Raw genomic sequence first — 20,478 nt, forward strand, 5'->3', positions numbered from 1 at the left:
GAATGATAATTCACGCTCGTTTGAGAAGGATCATTGCTGAACTTGCGTATTTTGGCTTGCAAATACCAATTTTATCATCTGTATTAATAAATCTATCTGAAATATTGTCAATACCACTGCCGAAGGCTTGGGCAAGAAGGTTCTGTTTAACTGGTCTGCTTTCTGACCAAGTAGGATAAAAACTAGCAATTGCAACATGTCAATCCTTTTCCACTGTACTCTTTTCAGGTAGATTTCCATTGAAAAATATGTAACAGCCTGAGACAGGTGGAGAAAAAAAAAAAGGAAGTTGAAGAAAGATCAAGTGCTCACTGTACCACACCTCACTAATCGGGTAATGGGGCCTGGCACGTTTGGCTGTACTACTCCACTGGAATAAGACACAGTTTTTTCTTTTTCTAAGTAAATAATCATGCTATACATAAGGGGTCTCCCAGCAATTCTATAAGGAGATCTACTTATGTTCCATGAAAATCACCCCGAGCTACTAACAAATGTAATCTTGTCTGATATGATCAAGGATAATATTACTAGTTGCCATATTGAAGATCAAGCAGTGACCATAGCAATGCATCATCCTGGGTTGCAGCAATATTGTAAAAAATGTGTTACCAATTTGGAAAGCCTTTGCACATGTAATGCAAAACAGCATAATTTTTTTAAATATATTGTGGAAACTCTGCCTTTTTCTTCTAATATCAGCTTCTGATTTCTGTAAATACAAAATATGTGTCTAGACTAAAATATGTGAATTATTGGTATACCTACACACAGGCGATGTAGTTACAGGTAGCTGAAATAAAGCCTGAACTTGTCAAACTGCATTTTTGGAGTGAGGTTTCATTTTGTATACATACAAAAAATGCATATATATGAAAAACAATATGCAGCGACCTAAATGTGTTGGCCAGTCATTTTGGAATATGCTCTTCATGTTGTATCAGTTTTATAAATCCAAAATATTGTCACAATGATTCTAATCTTGTCAGCCATCCTCGAATAATACAGCAATGGTACACTATGTGCAATGAGTATACACCAACAAGTTCTCGAAGTATGAACTGGAGTGTAAGGTATTTACTATATGCTCTTATACCAAAAATGGCAAGCTTGCAAGGAATGTTCTTTTAATAGGAGGAAAACCCTCACCCACCCAGATGCTGGCATGGCTCATTATATGGCTATGGCTCCTTTTCACATAAGTTAAGCTGTGTACCAAGGTAGTCTACCTACCTTAATCAATATTCAGACATGCAAGTAAAATGTGAAGGTGTCCTATCAAGTAAATAAAAGGGAGTCATTGATCATTAGGAGTGCCTACTGGGAGACTATAATCTTTATTCCGGTCTCCGTTGAACAGCGTTAAAACATGCTGGTAAATAATTCGACCCTGCTACAAAGTTGACATATTTCTCACCAAAAAACTGACCCCTAGTCAGGTTAATGGGCTTTTACCAGGGCCATGACCCTCTACTTGTAAGCAAAATCAGGACTTGTGATCTATAGTAATTATAACATTATACAGTAGATTCATTTAAGGGTGTGAGGAGCATCCCTCTTCTTAAAAGAAACATATAGGGAAAGAATATAAATGTAACATTATACAGTTCAGTGTTTGGTAAGTGACCTTTAGTGTATCACTGCACTTGTGGGAAAATCCATGTAACATCCAACGTGTTTTTTTGTTGAGCAATCTAAAGATTCTCGCCCTCACTATTGGTGTCTGTGCCTCTCTACACTGAGATCAAAAGGATGCTGACCGTCAATAATAATATATTTCATATACCACATGGTTGTATAGTATTAGTTTAGTTGGTGATTCCTTTACAGTGCAAATATTGAGGACTATCCGGGTGTAAAGCAGTACAAAGCTGAGACAATCAGGAGAGTTCTAAAAATATGGGAAGGGGATCACAATCCATATATATGATGATTTTAAATTTTTGTGCACCAAGGTAGAAGCACTCCTGATTCGAGTCACATCAATGTAAAACCATTTAAATGTGCAGTGTTCGAAACTGAGACAAAACTTACCTGGAAATGATGCACTTAATATTGAGAAAATGTGTAAACAGAATTTGAATGTGGGGTTACTACCTAATCCCATTGGAAATGTGCCCTACGTATGTTGAGCAGTGACTAGTGCAAGTAGATGCACACTAGTCTACTTAGAGGAAAGGAAATGCATGAGTGTTCTTGGTATATTTTTCATATACAGGTTTGTCATGAATAGTCAGCTAATGGGTTTTAATGGAACACCACAAGGCAATGATTAACCCCTTTCACCCCAAATAATGGGATGCAAAGCTGAACGGTCACAAGACAAACAAACTGGGAGCAGGTGCTCTTCCTGTGCATTCCAGCATTCACACGTCAATATTTGACCAATCCCTGAAGGTAGCATGAACCGTGGGGCACCATGTTTATGAATCATGCAGTTTCCATAGTGTAATGAAGGAGTTCCATATGGCTGAGGCTAGAACACTAGGAAATGTAGTCTAACAGATGAATATTACTCCAACTGATCCTTTGTTTTGGTCTCTGTGTTCACTATGTAGAGCCGAACTCTTGTAGATTTGATGAACAGTGTAACAGTCTATAGTACATAACTGTGGCACCATTTGAGTATATAAAACACTAAGGGCCTGATTTAGATTTCGGTGGATGGGTTACTCCACCACAGAGGTGCCCATCCGCCAAAATCTAAATCCCATTATATTCCATTTCAGCAGAGTGATATCTGTCACTCATGTGACTGAGTAACCCATCTATTGAAATCTAAATCAGGCCCCAAGAGTTTAAAAGGATGAAACTCCAAATAGTATATGACAATCACAAAAATATGTAGACCATACTGTTGATTGAAATCATCATTTCTAATCAAGACGGCCACAACAGTCCAAGGTAATCTAACCAGATGTTTTAATCTTACAATATATTAAGAAAAAAGCATTTACATTAGGCACAGACGATTTTATTTTTACACCGATGTTCTGCAGCTGACATTCTAGAGCCTGTCCCTTTTTGACATATGTTATTATTATTAAATGAAGCTTAAGGAAGCATGGATGAGGCTAGATGCCAAAAGTTGATGGAACTATACAACTAATGTTTAATTTGAACTAAAATACTGGTGAAAACAGCAGGCAATTAGCTCCAAGATCTGAAGCATAATCATGTATGGGCAAATGACAACTGGTGATCCAATTAAAATGAGACTGCGAAATTGATCTACTGGATGTTCAAATAAATTTGCTTAACCTTCTGGACCAAGGTGATTCAGCAGCGTCATTCTTTCAGATCTACTGGCTGAATTAAACCCACATCCAAATTGCATCTTCAGAACTGCAGGTCTGTAAGAGTCAAGAATAGAGAGACTGAAGCTGAAAAGATATCCCTATTTTTGGGTCCAGGGTGTTGTTTGTTTCCTACTTCGCCCAACATATATTCCAAGCACCTCTGAACTTTCCAAGCCACCATTATGCAAACGATAATCAGATGAGTTTGCAACATTTTGAAGGTATAAATACAGACCTGGATCACAAAAATCAAATGTTTCAACTGTGGACAAATACAAATTAGCTTAGCCTTAATAAAGAGAAGACTTAGTTTCTCACTTTAAGGATAGATCAGTAGATGAAAAGGGCTAAATAATAACTTCAAGATCAGGCTGTGAAAGGATGGTTTTAAATGTAGTCATATTAACTTAATGGCAGTTTCCTCCACTAAAAACATAAATATCTAATAATGGTTAGAAAACTCCTGGAAGGAACCAAAACAGGCTTCTAGAGCGACAGCAAAAATGAACTATGCAAGCACGATTCATCACGGGGCCACAATGAAGTACATTGGTAAATTGAAAGATACTACAGATACACAAGGCTCTGCTGGTAAATGTCTCTCAGCAAGATGCCATATACATTGTATTCTAAGGGGCACATATTCACTTTTAATTAGGGCCAGAGTTAAGTTTAAAATCTGATGTGGGCAAATAAACACTTGTTTACAAAAGGTCCCCAGTATATGACACAGTAGCTGAAGATTTACAAATGCAGTAGACGGCTAAGAGCTAGTACCTTAAACATATTAGAAGTGCTTTTCATGCAAAGAGTAATGAAATGGTAAAACTGAGGAACAAATTACTTACTCCTCTCAGGAGGACATGCTCCTCACTTTGGAAAACTTGTAATAACCCTTTTTAATTTGATGTCTCCGAACTCTGAAAAGCTTTACAAATGATACTTCTGGATAATACGCCTTTCAAATGCACCATAGTTCAGTATAGAGCTGGACCCCAGCAGGCAGAGAAAGACCCGAATTGGTTTCCTGGGTTTCAGCCAGCTACAACATTCATATAATGGTTTACTAACTTGGGTCAAGAATTACACAATCAGACTCTCTAGACTTTCCGTCAATGAAGGAAATACTGGGTTATGGATGTTGCATGTGATTATTTGGCAAATTCTGGCTGGGGTAACAAAAGGTGTATTAGAATATGAAGACTGCTGCACCTCCGTGGAATTTTGTTGTAAAATGTGTCTAGACTATGTGGGACAAATACATTTTTGTTACAGAAAATGTATGTATCATAATCCTACAAACTCCAAAAACGATCACATTTGTTAAAGATAAATTTTCACAGACAGGCTTTCAGAATAAACGTCATTGCAATAAAGGAGACCAGCCTATTCTCCGAAAAATGGAAGATTTGAGAATAATAGTAAAAAATATAGCATGATGACAATTCATCTACGGCAGACGAAATAACATGCTGAAAGAGTTAGGGGTGACCAGGGAGATGCAGCTATCTTAGTGCTGCTAGAGCTGTCCGCAGCCTTTGATGCCATATCTCTCTCTTTGTTGGTGCAAAGGCTGCGTCAGGCGGAGTGAAGGACAAGGCCCTCAACTTGGTGAAATCTTTAATGTGGGATAGGGTGCTTACTATCAGTTGTGGGGACTTCAGAGTGAAGCTGTTGCAATCTTTTGGTTTTCTAATGTCTTCCTAGGCAGATGATACCCAGATCATTGTGTCAAGTTTAAATCAGCAGATTGAGGACAGAGAAATGGCTTAAAATAAATGGGGATAAACTGAGATCATGGTCTTCGGAAGCGATAGTTCGATCTGGAGTAGCTGCTGGTGGGCAGAAATGTCTGGCACTATACCTACCCTGATGGCTATGACCAAAAACCTGGGTGTAAGCTTTGACAACACCTTGACTTTTAACACCCATGGTGAATAGAAGGTGAGTTCTTTCTTCTGGATGATCAAGATCTTGAGGACGATTTTGCAGTTCCTCCCAAAAGAGTTCAGGGTAGCAGCAGTGATTGCACTTATCACCTTGTGTCTACACTACTGCAATGCCCTGTATTTAAATATCAACCAGTTTTCATTAACAAGCTTCAAACCATCAATAACGCAGCCCTTGCCTGGTCCTTGGGGGTATCTAAACATTGTTCAGTCCTGGAGGGCTTGAGGTCTCTACACTGGCTACCAGTTCGGAAGGAAATGGTGTTTAAAGCCCTCTGCTTGGTTTACATGGCTCTCAACTTGCAGAGGTCATCCTATTGGTATGTTCCTAAAAGGGGCCTGAGATTTGTGGGTCAATGGACGGTGGTTGTTCCTAGGTGAAGGAAAGCTAGGTCGGGTGAACAGGCTATCACAATGGTTTGTGCCAGGCTGTGCAACTCCCTTCGGGAACATATCAGGAGTGCAAAATTGTGCTTGATATTCCACAGACAGGTGAAAACATGGTTATTATCTAATTAGTCTTCCTATGGGCAGGCATTGTGCAGCAGCGGTTTCTCTGCTAAGGTGGAGGAGCGTCACCTCACTGGATTTTAGCAAATGGAAAAATAAAATGATAACGCATTGTTATTATCAATTTTTTTTAATATACCTTTAGGTCTTGTCATTTTAAGTAAGCACTTAAGTGAACAACTGTCACATATTGAGAAACTGTCTTTCAAACCCATTGACCATACTCATAAAACCCTGAGAATGACCATCATATGGCAGGGCTTTTCATCTGGTTTCTTTCTCCTTTCAACCAGTAGCAGCCAGAAATATTCCAAGAATAAACACAGTAAGTCAAACACAGACACCACTGTATCAGCACAAAGATTATGCTGGTGATAGCCACAGTGGTATCAAAAATGTCTATCATTTCAGCAGTATCTAGAATGCTACCAAGTATGCCCAATATATTTTACTGATGGACTCATATTTTGCCAGGGACAGTCATGGGTCAACAGACCTATAAAACAGTGAAATAAGTAAGAGGTTCAGGTTAAATTATATGTACTTGTCACACTTCAGAAAGTGTATGCTGTGAATTTTTGCTAATCAATATTTACCTTAAAGCAGCTCTATTACAGGGACCACACATAACTGTGCCCACCAAATTGTTTCAGGAAAATAGAATAAAAGCAAAAAGCATAATAGCTGTTCAAAGCTGCAATACTAGTACATATTACTATTGAATTAAACATTTGTGCTGAAATACTTCAAGCTTTGAACTAATTCTACCAAGCAGCTCCATAATGTAAAAGAAACTGTTAGATTAGGCTATGGTTCATAGCTTCTCTGCAATTATCTCCTTTAAATATATGGACTGCCAAATAATATGATTTATACTCACAACATCCCTATCGATTCTGGCGGCTGTCATCTCAGGAGTTTCCTCATGTTCCTGGAATGATCTAGGTTTTTCATCTAAAGAAAAAGGAAAAGGAAATACATATATAGCGTATTACCATACAGTGCTTAGGCTAAAGCAAAAAAATCTCAACATAGCACTGAGGAAATCAGAAACATATACAACAGCTCTATGAAAACATGTAGAGTTTAGAAAAGTGATATGTGCTCAATTCTGTGGTGTAAGGGATTTCATTGTTACATTTTTAAACCATTTCTTGAACAAAGCAACTTAACCAGCTGGTCTGCTTATGTACAAGTGATAAATCAGCGGAACATTCCAGGCTCTCTTAAAACAGATAAAAGCAAGAATTTATTTTCCTTAATGTGAACTTTGGTAGAGTTTTGGAGGCATCAATGTTTGGCTGGCACTGCTCCACAAAACAAAATTACTGTCTTTGGCAAAATCTCCAATGATTAACAGAGGAGGGTGACCTCTATGGATATACTTGGCACTCATATGTAAATATTTAACCTGGTCACTGCAACAAAAAGAACATGAAAAAAGTAGGCATACATTCTCACTTTGTTAAGGAGTACAAAGGATAAAGAAATAAAAAATTTGAGTTCTTTTTCTTAAAAAAAAAAAATGCTAAGATTAAGAAAAGCATTTTAAAGTTAGGATGTATGGCTTCATTTACATTAAATATTTCTAGGTCTGTATGCAGTATTAGTAAAGCACATTCAATCTGAAATTTAGACATTAGGAATATTCTCAAGTTCATGTGGAATGCACACATTCTGGGACTAACAGCTGCATAGCTGCAGCTCTTGACAGTCTTTAGAAATCTTCTTTCTAGACATTCAAGTGTTGATATTTAGTTATTTTGAAGATCATACATAAACAAAAAGTGCCTATTAAAGAAATATATACGTTTTCACATAGAAATAGGCTCAATTGATGGCAATTTCCAGTAATGTATGGATTTGTAATTGAGGGTATTACCTTTCTTTTCATCATTATTTGTAATAATTATTTAATACACTTTTGTAAATGTAACATAACTTTTCAGACTAGACTAAGCCTTAATAAACCTTTTTTCCCCTACTCAAACAAAAGCCCTACAATTGATTCCTACCATGAATTTTGTAACCAAAATAAAAAAATTGTCACAAGTGAATAAAGGGCACATTTCACCTCACTCAATTAAGACGTGGGATCAAATTTAGTCTCTGCAGTGCCTTCAGTAAAGTTTGGTTCAGGTTTATGATAAAGTACCATCAAGATGATGGACAAACCATTTCTAAGTAAACAGCTCTCCTCTAACTCAAATCAGGTGTAACCCTCACCCTTTCAGCAGTGTGACAAATCGTTATTTCCCCATGCAATTCTACAAATCTGATTCCCATCTTTATTCTGTTTTGTTTTGTCTGTATTTCGTTGTTACTTGACTATCAAGGGAAATTATGAAATTCTATTGTCCAGCTGTCCAAGGAAAAGTTGACAAGTCTTGCTTGATAAGCATCTAAACATTTGTAACAACTTAGAACAACCCTTCACATTATATTGGTCTTATTCTATAAAGGAAATGCGTATCATGCTGCATGTTTGATTTAACTGGGTGCTGTAGGTTCAAATGTGTGTAAAAGTCTAGTCATATTCTAAGAAATCCTTTCTTCAAATGACAGTTGAGCAGCCAAATTAATTCCTGAAATGGTGTTTCGATATATAACATGCCTCACCTTATACATATTGACTTTGTAGATCATGCCTGAGCCTCTTAACTGGGATTTCAGGGTTTGTAAAGTAAACTAAATGCTCATTTAAATACATCAGTTCCTCATAATCAAGGTCTTTATATTGAATTAGTTTGATAGTAACATATTCAAGGAAAATGTAATAATGTTAGGCATATAGTAACGGCAAAGGGGAAAACAGCAACTTTGGATTACACATCTGAGGAAAACCAACTGCAAATAACAGTTATAAGGAAAGTATGAAAAAGCCATAATATAATGCTTTCATAGGCGCTTGAAACTTCGGAATAGATTAATACAGTTATGAAAGAGAGCACCGTTTCTCATTAATCACCACCTTTTAACAACTATTATTGTAGATGCTAACTAAACTATGCCTATAATCATGGATGTAAAAGTGTTAGTATGAGCATAAAGAAAAAGTGACCTAGAATTATCACAAAGGTCCACTGTTCTAAATTATTTGGAATTAGGAATATTAAAATGTGCTGCTTTTTTGGTATTTTTGAAAACAATGAGATGTTACGTTTTAATTACAGAAATCAATGAGTACTCCATCTCTTTAGCAACATTCTTTCTCATATGCTCAATACACATTCAACCTTGGATGCCTTAATATCCCTTTACTAGATTGTCATGATTTTGCACAAATATTCTGCCTAGCTTCAGACTGTCTCTAAACAATCACGCTTTCTCTACACTTTCCCAGGCAGTGGTTGAATTTTTATTTATAAATGAAGTATCTCAGAACATTTAAATCAAAATCAAGCTGATTACCTTTCTGTCCGATAGTCACTTGGGTACTATAAGGAGACGGTTTTATGGCAGACTAGTGCTTAATCTAAGGTACAATTTATCCTGCAATGATTTATAGTTCTACAAAATTAAATTTTCACAAGTCATGTTTTCTTTTCATAGTAACTGTCTTTTTTAGAAGTATAAGTATTTTAATTTACATCCACGTTTCTCATATTATAATCCAACAAGCAACATTCCTACTGCTATCCTATAAAACTGATTTGTCCTTAGCATAATATATTCCATCTTTTAACAACTCTAAATATATGTCAAATCTACTTTGTAACAAACGTTTTGTGCTTCAAAGATTTTTCCCAGTGTTTTTTTGCTTTGCAGAAATGTTAATCGTTCTACCTGAAATTAAATGTTTGGTTGACTCCCATATAACATAGGTATAATTAAGAAATACTACATTAAACTCAATGGATATTTAGATGTCCTTCTGAGTGTTATCATTGCATACATTGTCTTTAATAACAGTGAAATGTATTCTTCATATATCTAAACTCTTCCGTACTGCAGAGAAACTGTCCTTAGGGGGTACGGTTTTCAGTAATTCCAAACCAGAGATTTCAGCTGCTTCAATACCATTAATAAAGAAGACAAAAGAGAGGCAATGTGAGGAAAACTTTGTTTTAATCAAAGAGAAAAATGAACATTACAGTTCTAGTTTCAAAATTAAAAATATTGGTCAAACTATACTCTAATCAATCAGGTACATTTGTATCTACATTTGGCTAGGGAATTTTGAGGACTAGATTTAGCCAAGAAAGTTTCCTGAAATACAGTAAGAGGAACCCTTATTTCAAATTTTGCGATGCAGAGATCGCTTTTAATTCAAGAAACCCTGAAGGAAGCTTCACACCTTGAATCTTCATTTGGCACATATGAGTCTACTTATGTGTGTGCAAAATTTTCAGTTTCATTTTCTACCAAGACTTAGGGGGTCATTCTGAGTTTGGCTGGCGGCAGTTGCTGCCAGCCAAACGGGAACCGCCACTTGGCCGCTCCGCGGTCAAAAGACCGCAGAGGCCATTCTGGCTTTCCCGCTGGGCCGGCGGGCGCCCGCCAAAGGAGCACCCGCCGGCCCAGCGGGAAAGGCCCTGCAACAATGAAGCCGGCTCCGAATGGAGCCGGCGGAGTTGCAGGGGTGCGACGGGTGCAGTTGCACCCGTCGCGATTTTCACTGTCTGCTAAGCAGAAAGTGAAAATGATGGTGGGGACCTGTTAGGGGGCCCCTGCACTGCCCATGCCAGTGGCATGGGCAGTGCAGGGGCCCCCAGGGGCCCCATGACACCAGTTCCCGCCATCATGTTTCTGGCGGTGAAAACCGCCAGAAACTGGCTGGCGGGAAGGGGGTCGGAATCCCCATGCCGGCGCTGCAAGCAGCGCCGCCATGGAGGATTCTCCCAGCTGGGGGAAGCACCGCCAGCCTGTTGGCGGTGCTTCCGTGGTCGTCGACCCTGGCGGTCATCAGAATGACCCCCTGAATTTCTATGATCTCAGCAGACAATCAATTTAGGAGAACAGTGGCTACGATCGCCTTCAATTGTTTCCATCCTGGATCAAAGCACCAATCAAATAATTTTCTTAGTTTTACCAGGCAAATCTATCTACTGGGCATTTCCCGAATTAAAACATGCCTCTTTTGTGCATCAGGAAAGAATTTAAGAACTATTTCTATTTGCAGAATGATTTAGCCCCTTCATGATTCCATAACATTTAAAGACAAAATTCAGACCAAAAGGCATTTTTATTGGGATTGTGAAGCTTATATTGCAGCATATAAGCAAAACTAAAACACGGGAAATTAATAGACAAGCCTAAAGTACGTAAACATGTTGTCCCTTACACCTACAAACTTTAGCAATAATTCACATGTAAAAAGTGTATTGTTATCAAATTAATTACATACTTATTAAACCAGAACCCAAGTCTATTTGACAGGTAAAATAAAGTAAAAACCTTCAATAATAATTTCTATTTTTCACATAATTAATATAGCCATCTTATAGTAATGATAAAAATCTGCATGAGGCATAAAAATACAACACCACATCCACTATTCCACAAATCAAAATTTAATGTGTTACAATATGCAAAACTGAGAAAGTCAGAGGCATAACTACCAAGTTAAATATCTATATATTAAGCTATAAATAAATATAAGCAAACTACAAACAGATAAATATTTTTGCTAATCTAAAAGTATGGTAGAAATGTGTCCATATGATCGCACTTATTTTCTTGGATATAGGCACTACGAATTATATGGTTTTTCTAGATCTCCATTAACAATTTTAATTTTTCTGAATGCAGAAGTCTCCAATGGTCCATATTTAGTTCACATTTATTCTTGTTATAAAGCTAAAATCCTATCTTCATTTGATGGTTGCTTTCGCAAAATCATGGTTAACCTTGGCATATGACAATTTTTATTTGCCTACTTTTAATATTTCTACAGCACTATGAAAATGTCTTTAAGTGTTTTATTTTCCTGCAATGTCACTCATCCCAGAGCCTCCAAAACAATAATGCATTATACCAAAAGGTATTTATTAGTGGACGTGTCTACTAGGAAAATCACCATGTCTTAAGAAAACCCTATAATACTGCAAACAGATTCCTTTCTTACTGATTTACTTTTAGGGGTGATTCTAATGGAACTATGAACTTCAAAGAGCGTTTGCATTATTAGAGCCAAGAAACTGATGTTTTAAGTGAATGGTAAAGATTGTTTTTTTCCTAACCAATGACTCCTTCCAGGCGGCCAAAATACATATGAAATGTCCTGGTCCTGCAAGGGCAGGAGTCAGGACTGCAGACGTGTATCCTTAAAAAAACAATATTTCTGAAGCTGCCTTCAAGTGCCTAATCTTGCTCTCAAATTTACCAACTATAACAACATCAACATGCTTGGAACGGATGATCAGTCCTCCTAATACCATTGTTTTAGTAATGCACAGAAAGGACCGAAGATGATGCAAAAAGTCAACCTAAAAAGGTGCCTTGCGATTTAAAGGTTTTTAGGATTCAACATATGCTGCGTGTGATGCACTAAATTAGGCTGGAATATGTAAACATCCACTTGCAAATACCTAATGTAAATTGAACATCCAGACTGGATAAGGTGAGCGCTATGATCGTAAATCTTCAACAATGCCCTCAAAGGTTTATGATGAAACATTTATCCATGTGATGAAAACTCATAAATATCACCAATAGGATTACAAAGAGAGAACTTGAGGCTAGCATTCCAAGGATGTATAAAGAATGTTTAATGACTCCCCTAAATCATTAAACATTAAACCTTCTTTGGATAAATCAAACTGGAGGAAATCATAATGACTATAACAGATTTTATCTTGTTACTTATTCAGAAGAAAAACATCTCTAGCAAAGCCATACAATAAACGTACAGAAGACTTCAGAGCCAACAGGAGAATGCAAGTAGTAAAGAACAAAATCTCACGGAAATTAATGCACACCAGTTATGTTACAATGAATGTCCCTGAATTGTACAGCACTTAAATATTCAAGTGAGCAAGTTCAAGGTTTGTAGTAGGACATCCTTAAAAATGTGGATTGTCAACACATAGAATATTTGATCCAATCTTTACAATGGTTTACAATCCTGTTAGAATTAAACAACTTGAAGTTATGACAAAATAAATGTGCAAATAATATGCATATATTGCAAAGCCACATATAAAAAGACATATGTGGGGTCATACATGTACAGAAAGGCAGATTCCAGAGTTCTGAATGCAGCAGTTGCACTTAATAGTTGAGCTGTAGATTGAAATATGGATCATATATGCTACAATTTAAATACAAATAGGATCTACTGACTTCTGAAAAATTGAAAGATGTGTCAAAAGTTGCAGAAACTGTACATTCAACTGGCTTACAGGCAGCTGCACCACAAGATAACAGATGTAAGTTTTTTCACTAAACAATGAAAAACTCCAAGCATGCTAGAAACACCACATAAGCAGAAACTGTTTTTGAAGGCTGACCTAGGTGAATCGCAGTCACAACCAACTACAACAAAAATGAATTAGGATATCTTTCTTCGGCATACTGGTGACACATCCAGTTAATAAAATGACTCTCCAAGCTCTATTTCAGCATTCCAGCACAATAGTTACCAAGGGTTCCATTATTCCTACTCAGCTGATCACTGCATAAGACAAGCAAAGAGGAGAGTGCTTGATTCATCACTGATCACTGAACAGACAGTCCACTTACACCCACCTCAGTGAGGCATTTTGGGACCATACACAATGTGTTACAGGATCCGTAAAATAACATCCAAAAATGACTTCCAAAAGTAATGTGATTGTATCCACAACCTGCTACCATTTGGTCAGAGCCTGTAATCCACACAAACTATACAAAAATGTACAGTGAATCAGTGCATCTGTGGATCCTTTTATGGATTCCGTACAGAATCCAAAGAACAAAATAATAAAGCAAAGAAAATGCACTTTGAGATCTAAGTCCCATCTTTGACCCCTTAATTGAAACCCCTTACTTATGAAGTGGGTTGAAGTGCAGTCCGTCATTAGAATTTGGAGATATGGTTTGCTTTAAGGAATCCACTTCAACAGTATGTGTTTTAAAGACCTCACTACAGTACTCAAAGTATGTTCTATTGTGTGGTGTGTGACCAATATATGTGTGTTGAGAAATTATGGTGCAGATATTATGTGGCATGCCTCAAGGTACCCTTGGAAAGGTAGTGCCAAATTATATATATGATAGGAGGTAGCATGCTTTTGTCTGCCTTATGATGCAAGCATTGAGAAGATAAGTCCTGTACTATGATGCCTAGAATACCAAAATGTGAAGCCTGCTGTAGCTGTATAACATGTGGCGTATTCAGCATTAGCTATTATTTAATATGTGTTTGTGCAATGTACATATCTGTATGTATATTTCATAGAGCAAACCCTCCTGGGAATAAACTATGTTATAGGATAAAGCCCTGTCAAGGATTTGGGTGAAAGTGTCCAAACCTTGCAGAAACTTTGTGGTAGATTACCTAAAGACCAAAGCTAACTAGTCCACAGCCTTTGAGCCTCCTGGGCTGCCAATATTCCCTTGCTTATGGTTTGGGTCTCTAGAGGAGAATGTCTGCATCCCTCCCAAAGACATCATCTCCTTCAAACTATAGGTATGCTTGGATCTCTGCCATTCTTACTTTTTTGACAACTTTACTAATGGCTTCCTTCCATCTTTTATTTACCTGTGCACTGAAAAAACAATTGATTTCATTTAAAAGCTCTCTGTGAGCATTTTTTAACAAATACATTTTGATTTAACGCTGAATAAGCGATCTTCAATGTGTGCTCAGTAGAAAACCAAACTATACAGTTCTTCATAATATTCTGTCTGGATACATTTTATCCAGTCTCACTAGTTTCTATTCAATGTCCATCAAAGCAAGCTACTAATGTTTGGTTTCTTAATTCTGCCACTAACAATACTAAGCGGCTGCTCTGGGGTCAAAGCAAGCACTAAGAATTGTTTTTTTATGTAATTATACTCTACTTATTTTCTCTTTATAAATTAAAAAAACTTAAATATCCTGTGCAGCTAATCTATCCATCAATACAGACCTTTTCAACCACTTTGTTCGTAAGATTATGTTCCATATCAAAAAGCCATTAGATCACATATCTACCTATTAACACAACCATAAGTCTCTGCTATGGATAGGTTTTTGACAAATTGTTGGTGCTAATCACCACCGACTGAAACACTTAATAGGAACTCCACGAGAAAGCTAGGAGGAGAGGAGTGTCAAGATTAACACTTTAAAATGCCCACAAAACTCAAAAGCCTTTATTTGTGGCATACAACTACTGGATTAATCATATCACTTAGGCACAATGCAGCACCTGACGAATAGATTTCTCAGTCTAGGGGAATTATTTTTACTCCATCTGCCTATTTATGTATTCCTTCCTCTGGTCCCTCAAATGTTCATCACCCGTAAAATCATAGATTTATGAAAAATCTTAGTCTTTTATTTTGCATAAAATGAATTATAAACACCACCACATATTACTACGAGACATGTAATCAGAACCGTTTGTATGAAATCCAAAGGTGTACTTACATAAACACATATCACAATCAACTCATACTGTATAACTTTGTTCAATTATCCAATCACCCAAAGTATAAAATGTATTCATAAAAATGTGCCTATTTTTCCAATCCTTCGCTATCCCGAAGAAAAGTCCAAGAGGCCAAATCCCTACCATGTCCAAATCTTTGGTAACGCCCACTGGGCTACCAAAATAAAAGGCTGATGCTGTGTTTTGGTGGACTCGCTCACCTGAATCATCTCTTCTAAGGTGTGTGACTGTTCACATTTTCCAGAAGTAGACAACTATTCCACATTCTAAGACAATCAGAGAAGACCTGAGTGTATAAAATTATTTGTTCATAAATGGTGACTTTCCTTTTCTGCTAGCGTTTGTGGTAATCATTTATTTTTAGGATTAAAACTTGGTTAAATATTCCAGCCCCCCAAGTAACCTGTACATTGCCTTGGTCTCGGCGGATAAACACACAATAGATGGGCACTCCATCCTTTGATACGTACTAATAGAATATGTTGGGGATACAACAGACATGCCAGGGTACTCTTGCTGTGTACTGTTCAGGAGCTTTACTCTGGACCTCCCCTTCTGTCCACTCCCTTGACAGTACACATACCTTAATTAGTCTTTAATGGGCCAATATAATCTGAATCCTATGTACTGAATAACAGACCCTGATAAGACAAAAGAAATATAATGAGGACGAACATAATGTAAACCCCAAACATTATTTACAAAATACCTCGAAAGCACTACCCTAATCTCCCTGTTTGCCCATAGAAATTTTATTGTTATGCTTTGTGGTTCCAGAGTCGAGTAATACTCATCAATCAACCTTGCTTGAGATGAGTGTTTGGATAAGATAACACACACTATGCTGGAATCCCCAAGCAACTCCTTCAAAAGCTTAAGACCATATAGAATGCCACCCGAAGACTCATTCTACCCACCACCCCATGCCTCAGAATATTTGGGTTGTTGGTTGCCTGAAGTGTGAGCCCTGATCAAGCAGCAATCGCAATCCTTGTCAGGGTAATGAACAAGCAAACCCAAAATAACCTGTCCTCAACCCCTTGTTAGCTTGGCGCAGAGCAGTCAAGCTGAACTTTGAGGCAATGTGTAACACTTTACACAATAACACAGTGAAAAAAACCACGAAAGGAGCCCACAACCAATGCTTAGTTAAAAAAAAAAAAAAAAGAAATGCCAGGGCTCTTCTCAGGAGGCCACTGCAGCCTGCACCACCCATAGCCCCTGCCAGCACTGCCAAAAGCACTACCAACCACTGCACTGCAAGATTGACAATTCACCCTATTCTAGGCCATTCAAAGCTATTATAATGGCACGAGTGGCAGGTAATATTCATTCTGTTAATGTATATTGACTTATTAAATCCTCCTGTTGAGCTCATCTCAAAATTAGACAGACAGCGCCACCAAATGGTGGACTGTCACTAGAGCTAGTGCCAACAATTAAGTGCTGGTGTTGAGCACAGGAAACCATCAGCTCAAATTAAGCACTGCCCACAACAGAGTTAGAAATATAGAGTAGGGTTCAATTACTAAAACAAGACCAAAATTACATAAATCCAATAAGTAGAACAGCAGATACTGAATTTTAAAATGTTAGGTAAAATTAGTGCCAAAAGGGGTTAGGCACCAACTGTGGATATCTTGTCTCGCCAGACCAGAACAAAGTCACAAGTTCAGGCCAAATGCGATGGAACGTGGGCAGGCTACAGGGACCCTGCTAGGGCCTATGAACGAAAGTACCTTCAATCCTGGTTTGCAGAGCTTTGAGTGGATCAGCGTCATATATGCATTGCGCAAGTTGGACAATGTGTTGGTTCTGAGATGCAACTAGGCTGCAGTGCAAAGTCGTACGTTACGAACTTCGGTGTCAGGGATGCGATGTGCAGTCAGGGTGATGTGTCCGTTCCGAAGGGCTGTGAGGTTGCGATGCAGAGTCAAGCATCATTGTCGAAGATGTCATCAATGAAAGATGCCAAGGCCTGTGCTTGGTGCGGGTTGCACAGCAGTGGTTCTAAAGGCTGTGGGGTTGTGGCAGAAATGCGAGTCTTTGTGACGGGTCCAATCCACACAGCAGCGCTGATGCAGCGCACAGCAGAGAAGAGTTGTCGGCAAGCTAATTTGAAGCCTGTTATGTCCCTGAGGCTTCAGATCAGGAGGCCAGCCAACCAGCCCTTTAAGTCACTCTGGGTTCAAAGTTGCCAGTCCAGTTCTTCTCACCCAGGCGAGAGGGCAGAGCGCAGTCCAGCAGAGTGGCAGTCTTCAGCAGCACAGTATCCACATTCAGAATTGTATTGAAGTGGTGGTGTCCGAGTTCTAGTATTCATACCCTGGTGCTCTGATTCTGGAAGGTGGGTGAAACTTCTAGATACTAGTTTTGAAGTGCAAAATGTTCCCTTTCTCCCTTGCCCTGCTCCAAGCGAGCTGGAGTGACAATAGAGTGTCGTAAGGCCTTTTGTGTGTGGGCAGGACACAGCCTATTCAGGTGTAAGTGAGGCTCCTCCCTCCCATCCTGCCCGAGATAGCCAATCAAGTAACACCTAAGCACTCACTGGATGTGGCTGTCTAGGAGGAATGCACAAAACTAAACTGCCAACTACTCCCAGTCGTGTGACCAGAGATAGGCTACAGGCACCAAATGGCAAGAAAACGCCAACTTTCTAAAAGTGCCTTTTTCAAAATTGCGATTCAAAATCCAACTTCACTATAAATTAGGATTTTAAATTGATTCCAGAGACACCAAACTTGAAGGAGTTCTCTTACAAATTGTAAATTACACTTCTAAAATGTAATAAGGCAACTTTGATTTTATGGTATGGGAGAGAGATGCTTGGAAGTAGTGCAACACAAATTTAAGTTTTTCACTACCAGGACATGTAAAACTAAACCTACACCCTGTCCTCTGGGCTATCCAAGGCCTACCATAAGGGTGACATATGTATTAACAAGGAAGGTTTAGGCCTGGCAAAAATGCTAACTTTGCCAAGTAGAAATGGCAGTTTAAAGCTGCACAGACAGCCTCTGCAATGGAAGGCCTGAGACATGTTTAAAGTTGCTACTTAAGTGGAAAGCTCCATCACTGCTGCATGCCCACTAGTAGGATTTAATTTACAAGCCCTCAGCACATGTAGTACACTTTGCTAGGCTTATAAGTAAATTAAATATGGCAAATGGGTATAAGCCAATATTACCATGTTCAGAGGAGAGAGCACAACTACTTTAGCACTAGTTAGCAGTGGTGAAGTGCGCAGAGCCCTAATACCAGCACAATCTGAGGTCAGAGAAATGGAAGAGAGGCAAAATGTTGAGGGTGACACCACCCTAAAGCTAACAGGTCTAGCAAAATTCAAACTTCTCACACACACATAGAAAGCCCTACACAACATTGGATCAGCAAACCTTGTCAGACTCATGCACTTTCATCAGCCAAGAAGACACGTATAACTCTTGCTCACTGTCACTTGCACACTTCTGTGCATACACAAAAAGAGAAAGGCGGTTGCTGATTCTCCTGCATCACATCCAAAACACTGAATAACCTCCCTCAGCACATTATGGCCTCCTCCTCACTTCTTGAGATCCGCAAGAAGCTGAAGACCTGGCCCTTCGAATAAATCCATGGCATTGTATGCCCACTCATCTGCTCAAGAGCCTTGACAGCCTCACAGGTGATTACTGCACTTTACAGTCAATGTAACATGCAGAGCTGCTGCAGACCCAATTTGTTGTGGCATCGATCAGCTTTTTTCCCCATCAATTCAGCTCTGTCTTTGCTCAATAAGTAAGAGAACCTTACATACCGTGTAACTATTGTATTCCCTTGTGGGGAACACCTTTCATTCAGAACCCTGTGCATTCAAATAATGAGACGAAACGTTTGTCGGACACAATGCTTTCATTAGAAGCATCATTAACATTACTCTATATTGAAAGCAAGAACTGCAGTACAAAAGCTGGAGATGTAACACATTGTAGTTAAGTGAAACTAGTGGAGAAGCTGAGTGTTTTCTTTTAAAGCTGCCGTGAATAAGGAGCACTGCAGAAGTAGAAAGAAAGTGGCAATGTGCATAAAAAATAAAGCTATGATATTTTGCATATAAAATACACATGTTGAAGTATGCAAAGGCTATTTAGGTGAAATACATAAGGCAGGTCACATTAAAACTCGGTAAAACGCAGGCTCAGCTTTTCCATCTAATCTTTAGACTTAAACCTCGCAACCAGGAGCAAGACAACCGTTCTTCCTCCGAACAGAACCACACCTTAAATACCTATGATCAAATCATAATTTGCAGAGCACTCTGAGTCCTGCAACCAAGTTTGGGTTTCAGGTCTAAAACATGTCCACCTCCTTTCCATCGGAGATTCAGCCTTGTTAAACCTGACAGCCTTAGGGTCCGTCACCCCTAACTTTTTGCCTTCCTCCCTCCACTTTTTGGACACTGTTTTTGCTGGTTTTAGGACTCTGCACACTTTACCACTGCTAACCAGTGCTGAAGTGCATATGCTCTCTCCCTTAAATCATGGTGACATTGGTTCATAGCCAATTGGCTTATTTAATCTGCTTTTAAGTCCGCAGTAAAGTTCACTACATGTGCCCAGGGCCTGTAGATTAGATGCTACTAGTGGGCCTGCAGCACTGATTATGCCACCACATCAGTAGCGCCTTAACCATGCCTCAGACCTGCCACTGCAGGGTCTGTGTGTGCAGTTTCACTGCCAATACGACTTGGCATTTAAAAGTACTTGCCAAGCCTTAAACTCCCCTTTTTCTACATTTAAGTCACCCCTAAGGTAGACTCTAGGTAACCCATGGGGCGGGGAGCTATGTAGATAAAAGACAGGACATATACCTGTGAAGTTTATACGTCCTGGTAGTGTAGAACTCCTAAATTCCTTTTACACTGATGTGAGGCCTGCTCCTTTCAGAGGCTAACATTAGGACTACCCTCATATACTGCTTGAGTGGTAGATTCTAATCTGAAAGAAGTAACAAGGTCCTCTTTAGTATGGGCAGAATGGTAATACAAAATCCTGCTGACTGGTGAAGTTGGATTTAATATTACTATTTTAGAAATGACACTTTTAGAAAGTGAGCATTTCTCTGCACTTAAATCCGTCTGTGCCTTACAATCCAGGTCTG

At 38.6% G+C, this 20,478-nt stretch overlaps 1 protein-coding gene across 9 annotated transcripts in view; it reads right to left on the reverse strand.

Moving 5' to 3' along the window:
- EPS8 (EGFR pathway substrate 8, signaling adaptor) overlaps positions 1-20,478 on the reverse strand; it is a 790,402-nt gene that overhangs the window by 199,109 nt on the left and 570,815 nt on the right. For all 9 annotated transcript variants that reach the window (XM_069228470.1, XM_069228468.1, XM_069228462.1 and 6 more), the window contains one exon: positions 6,639-6,712. In XM_069228470.1, coding sequence (XP_069084571.1) covers positions 6,639-6,712 — 74 coding nt within the window. The remainder of the gene's footprint in view (positions 1-6,638; positions 6,713-20,478) is intronic.

Source organism: Pleurodeles waltl, chromosome 4_1 (genome assembly GCF_031143425.1).
Source record: "Pleurodeles waltl isolate 20211129_DDA chromosome 4_1, aPleWal1.hap1.20221129, whole genome shotgun sequence".
Classification (NCBI taxonomy): Eukaryota; Metazoa; Chordata; class Amphibia; order Caudata; family Salamandridae; genus Pleurodeles; species Pleurodeles waltl.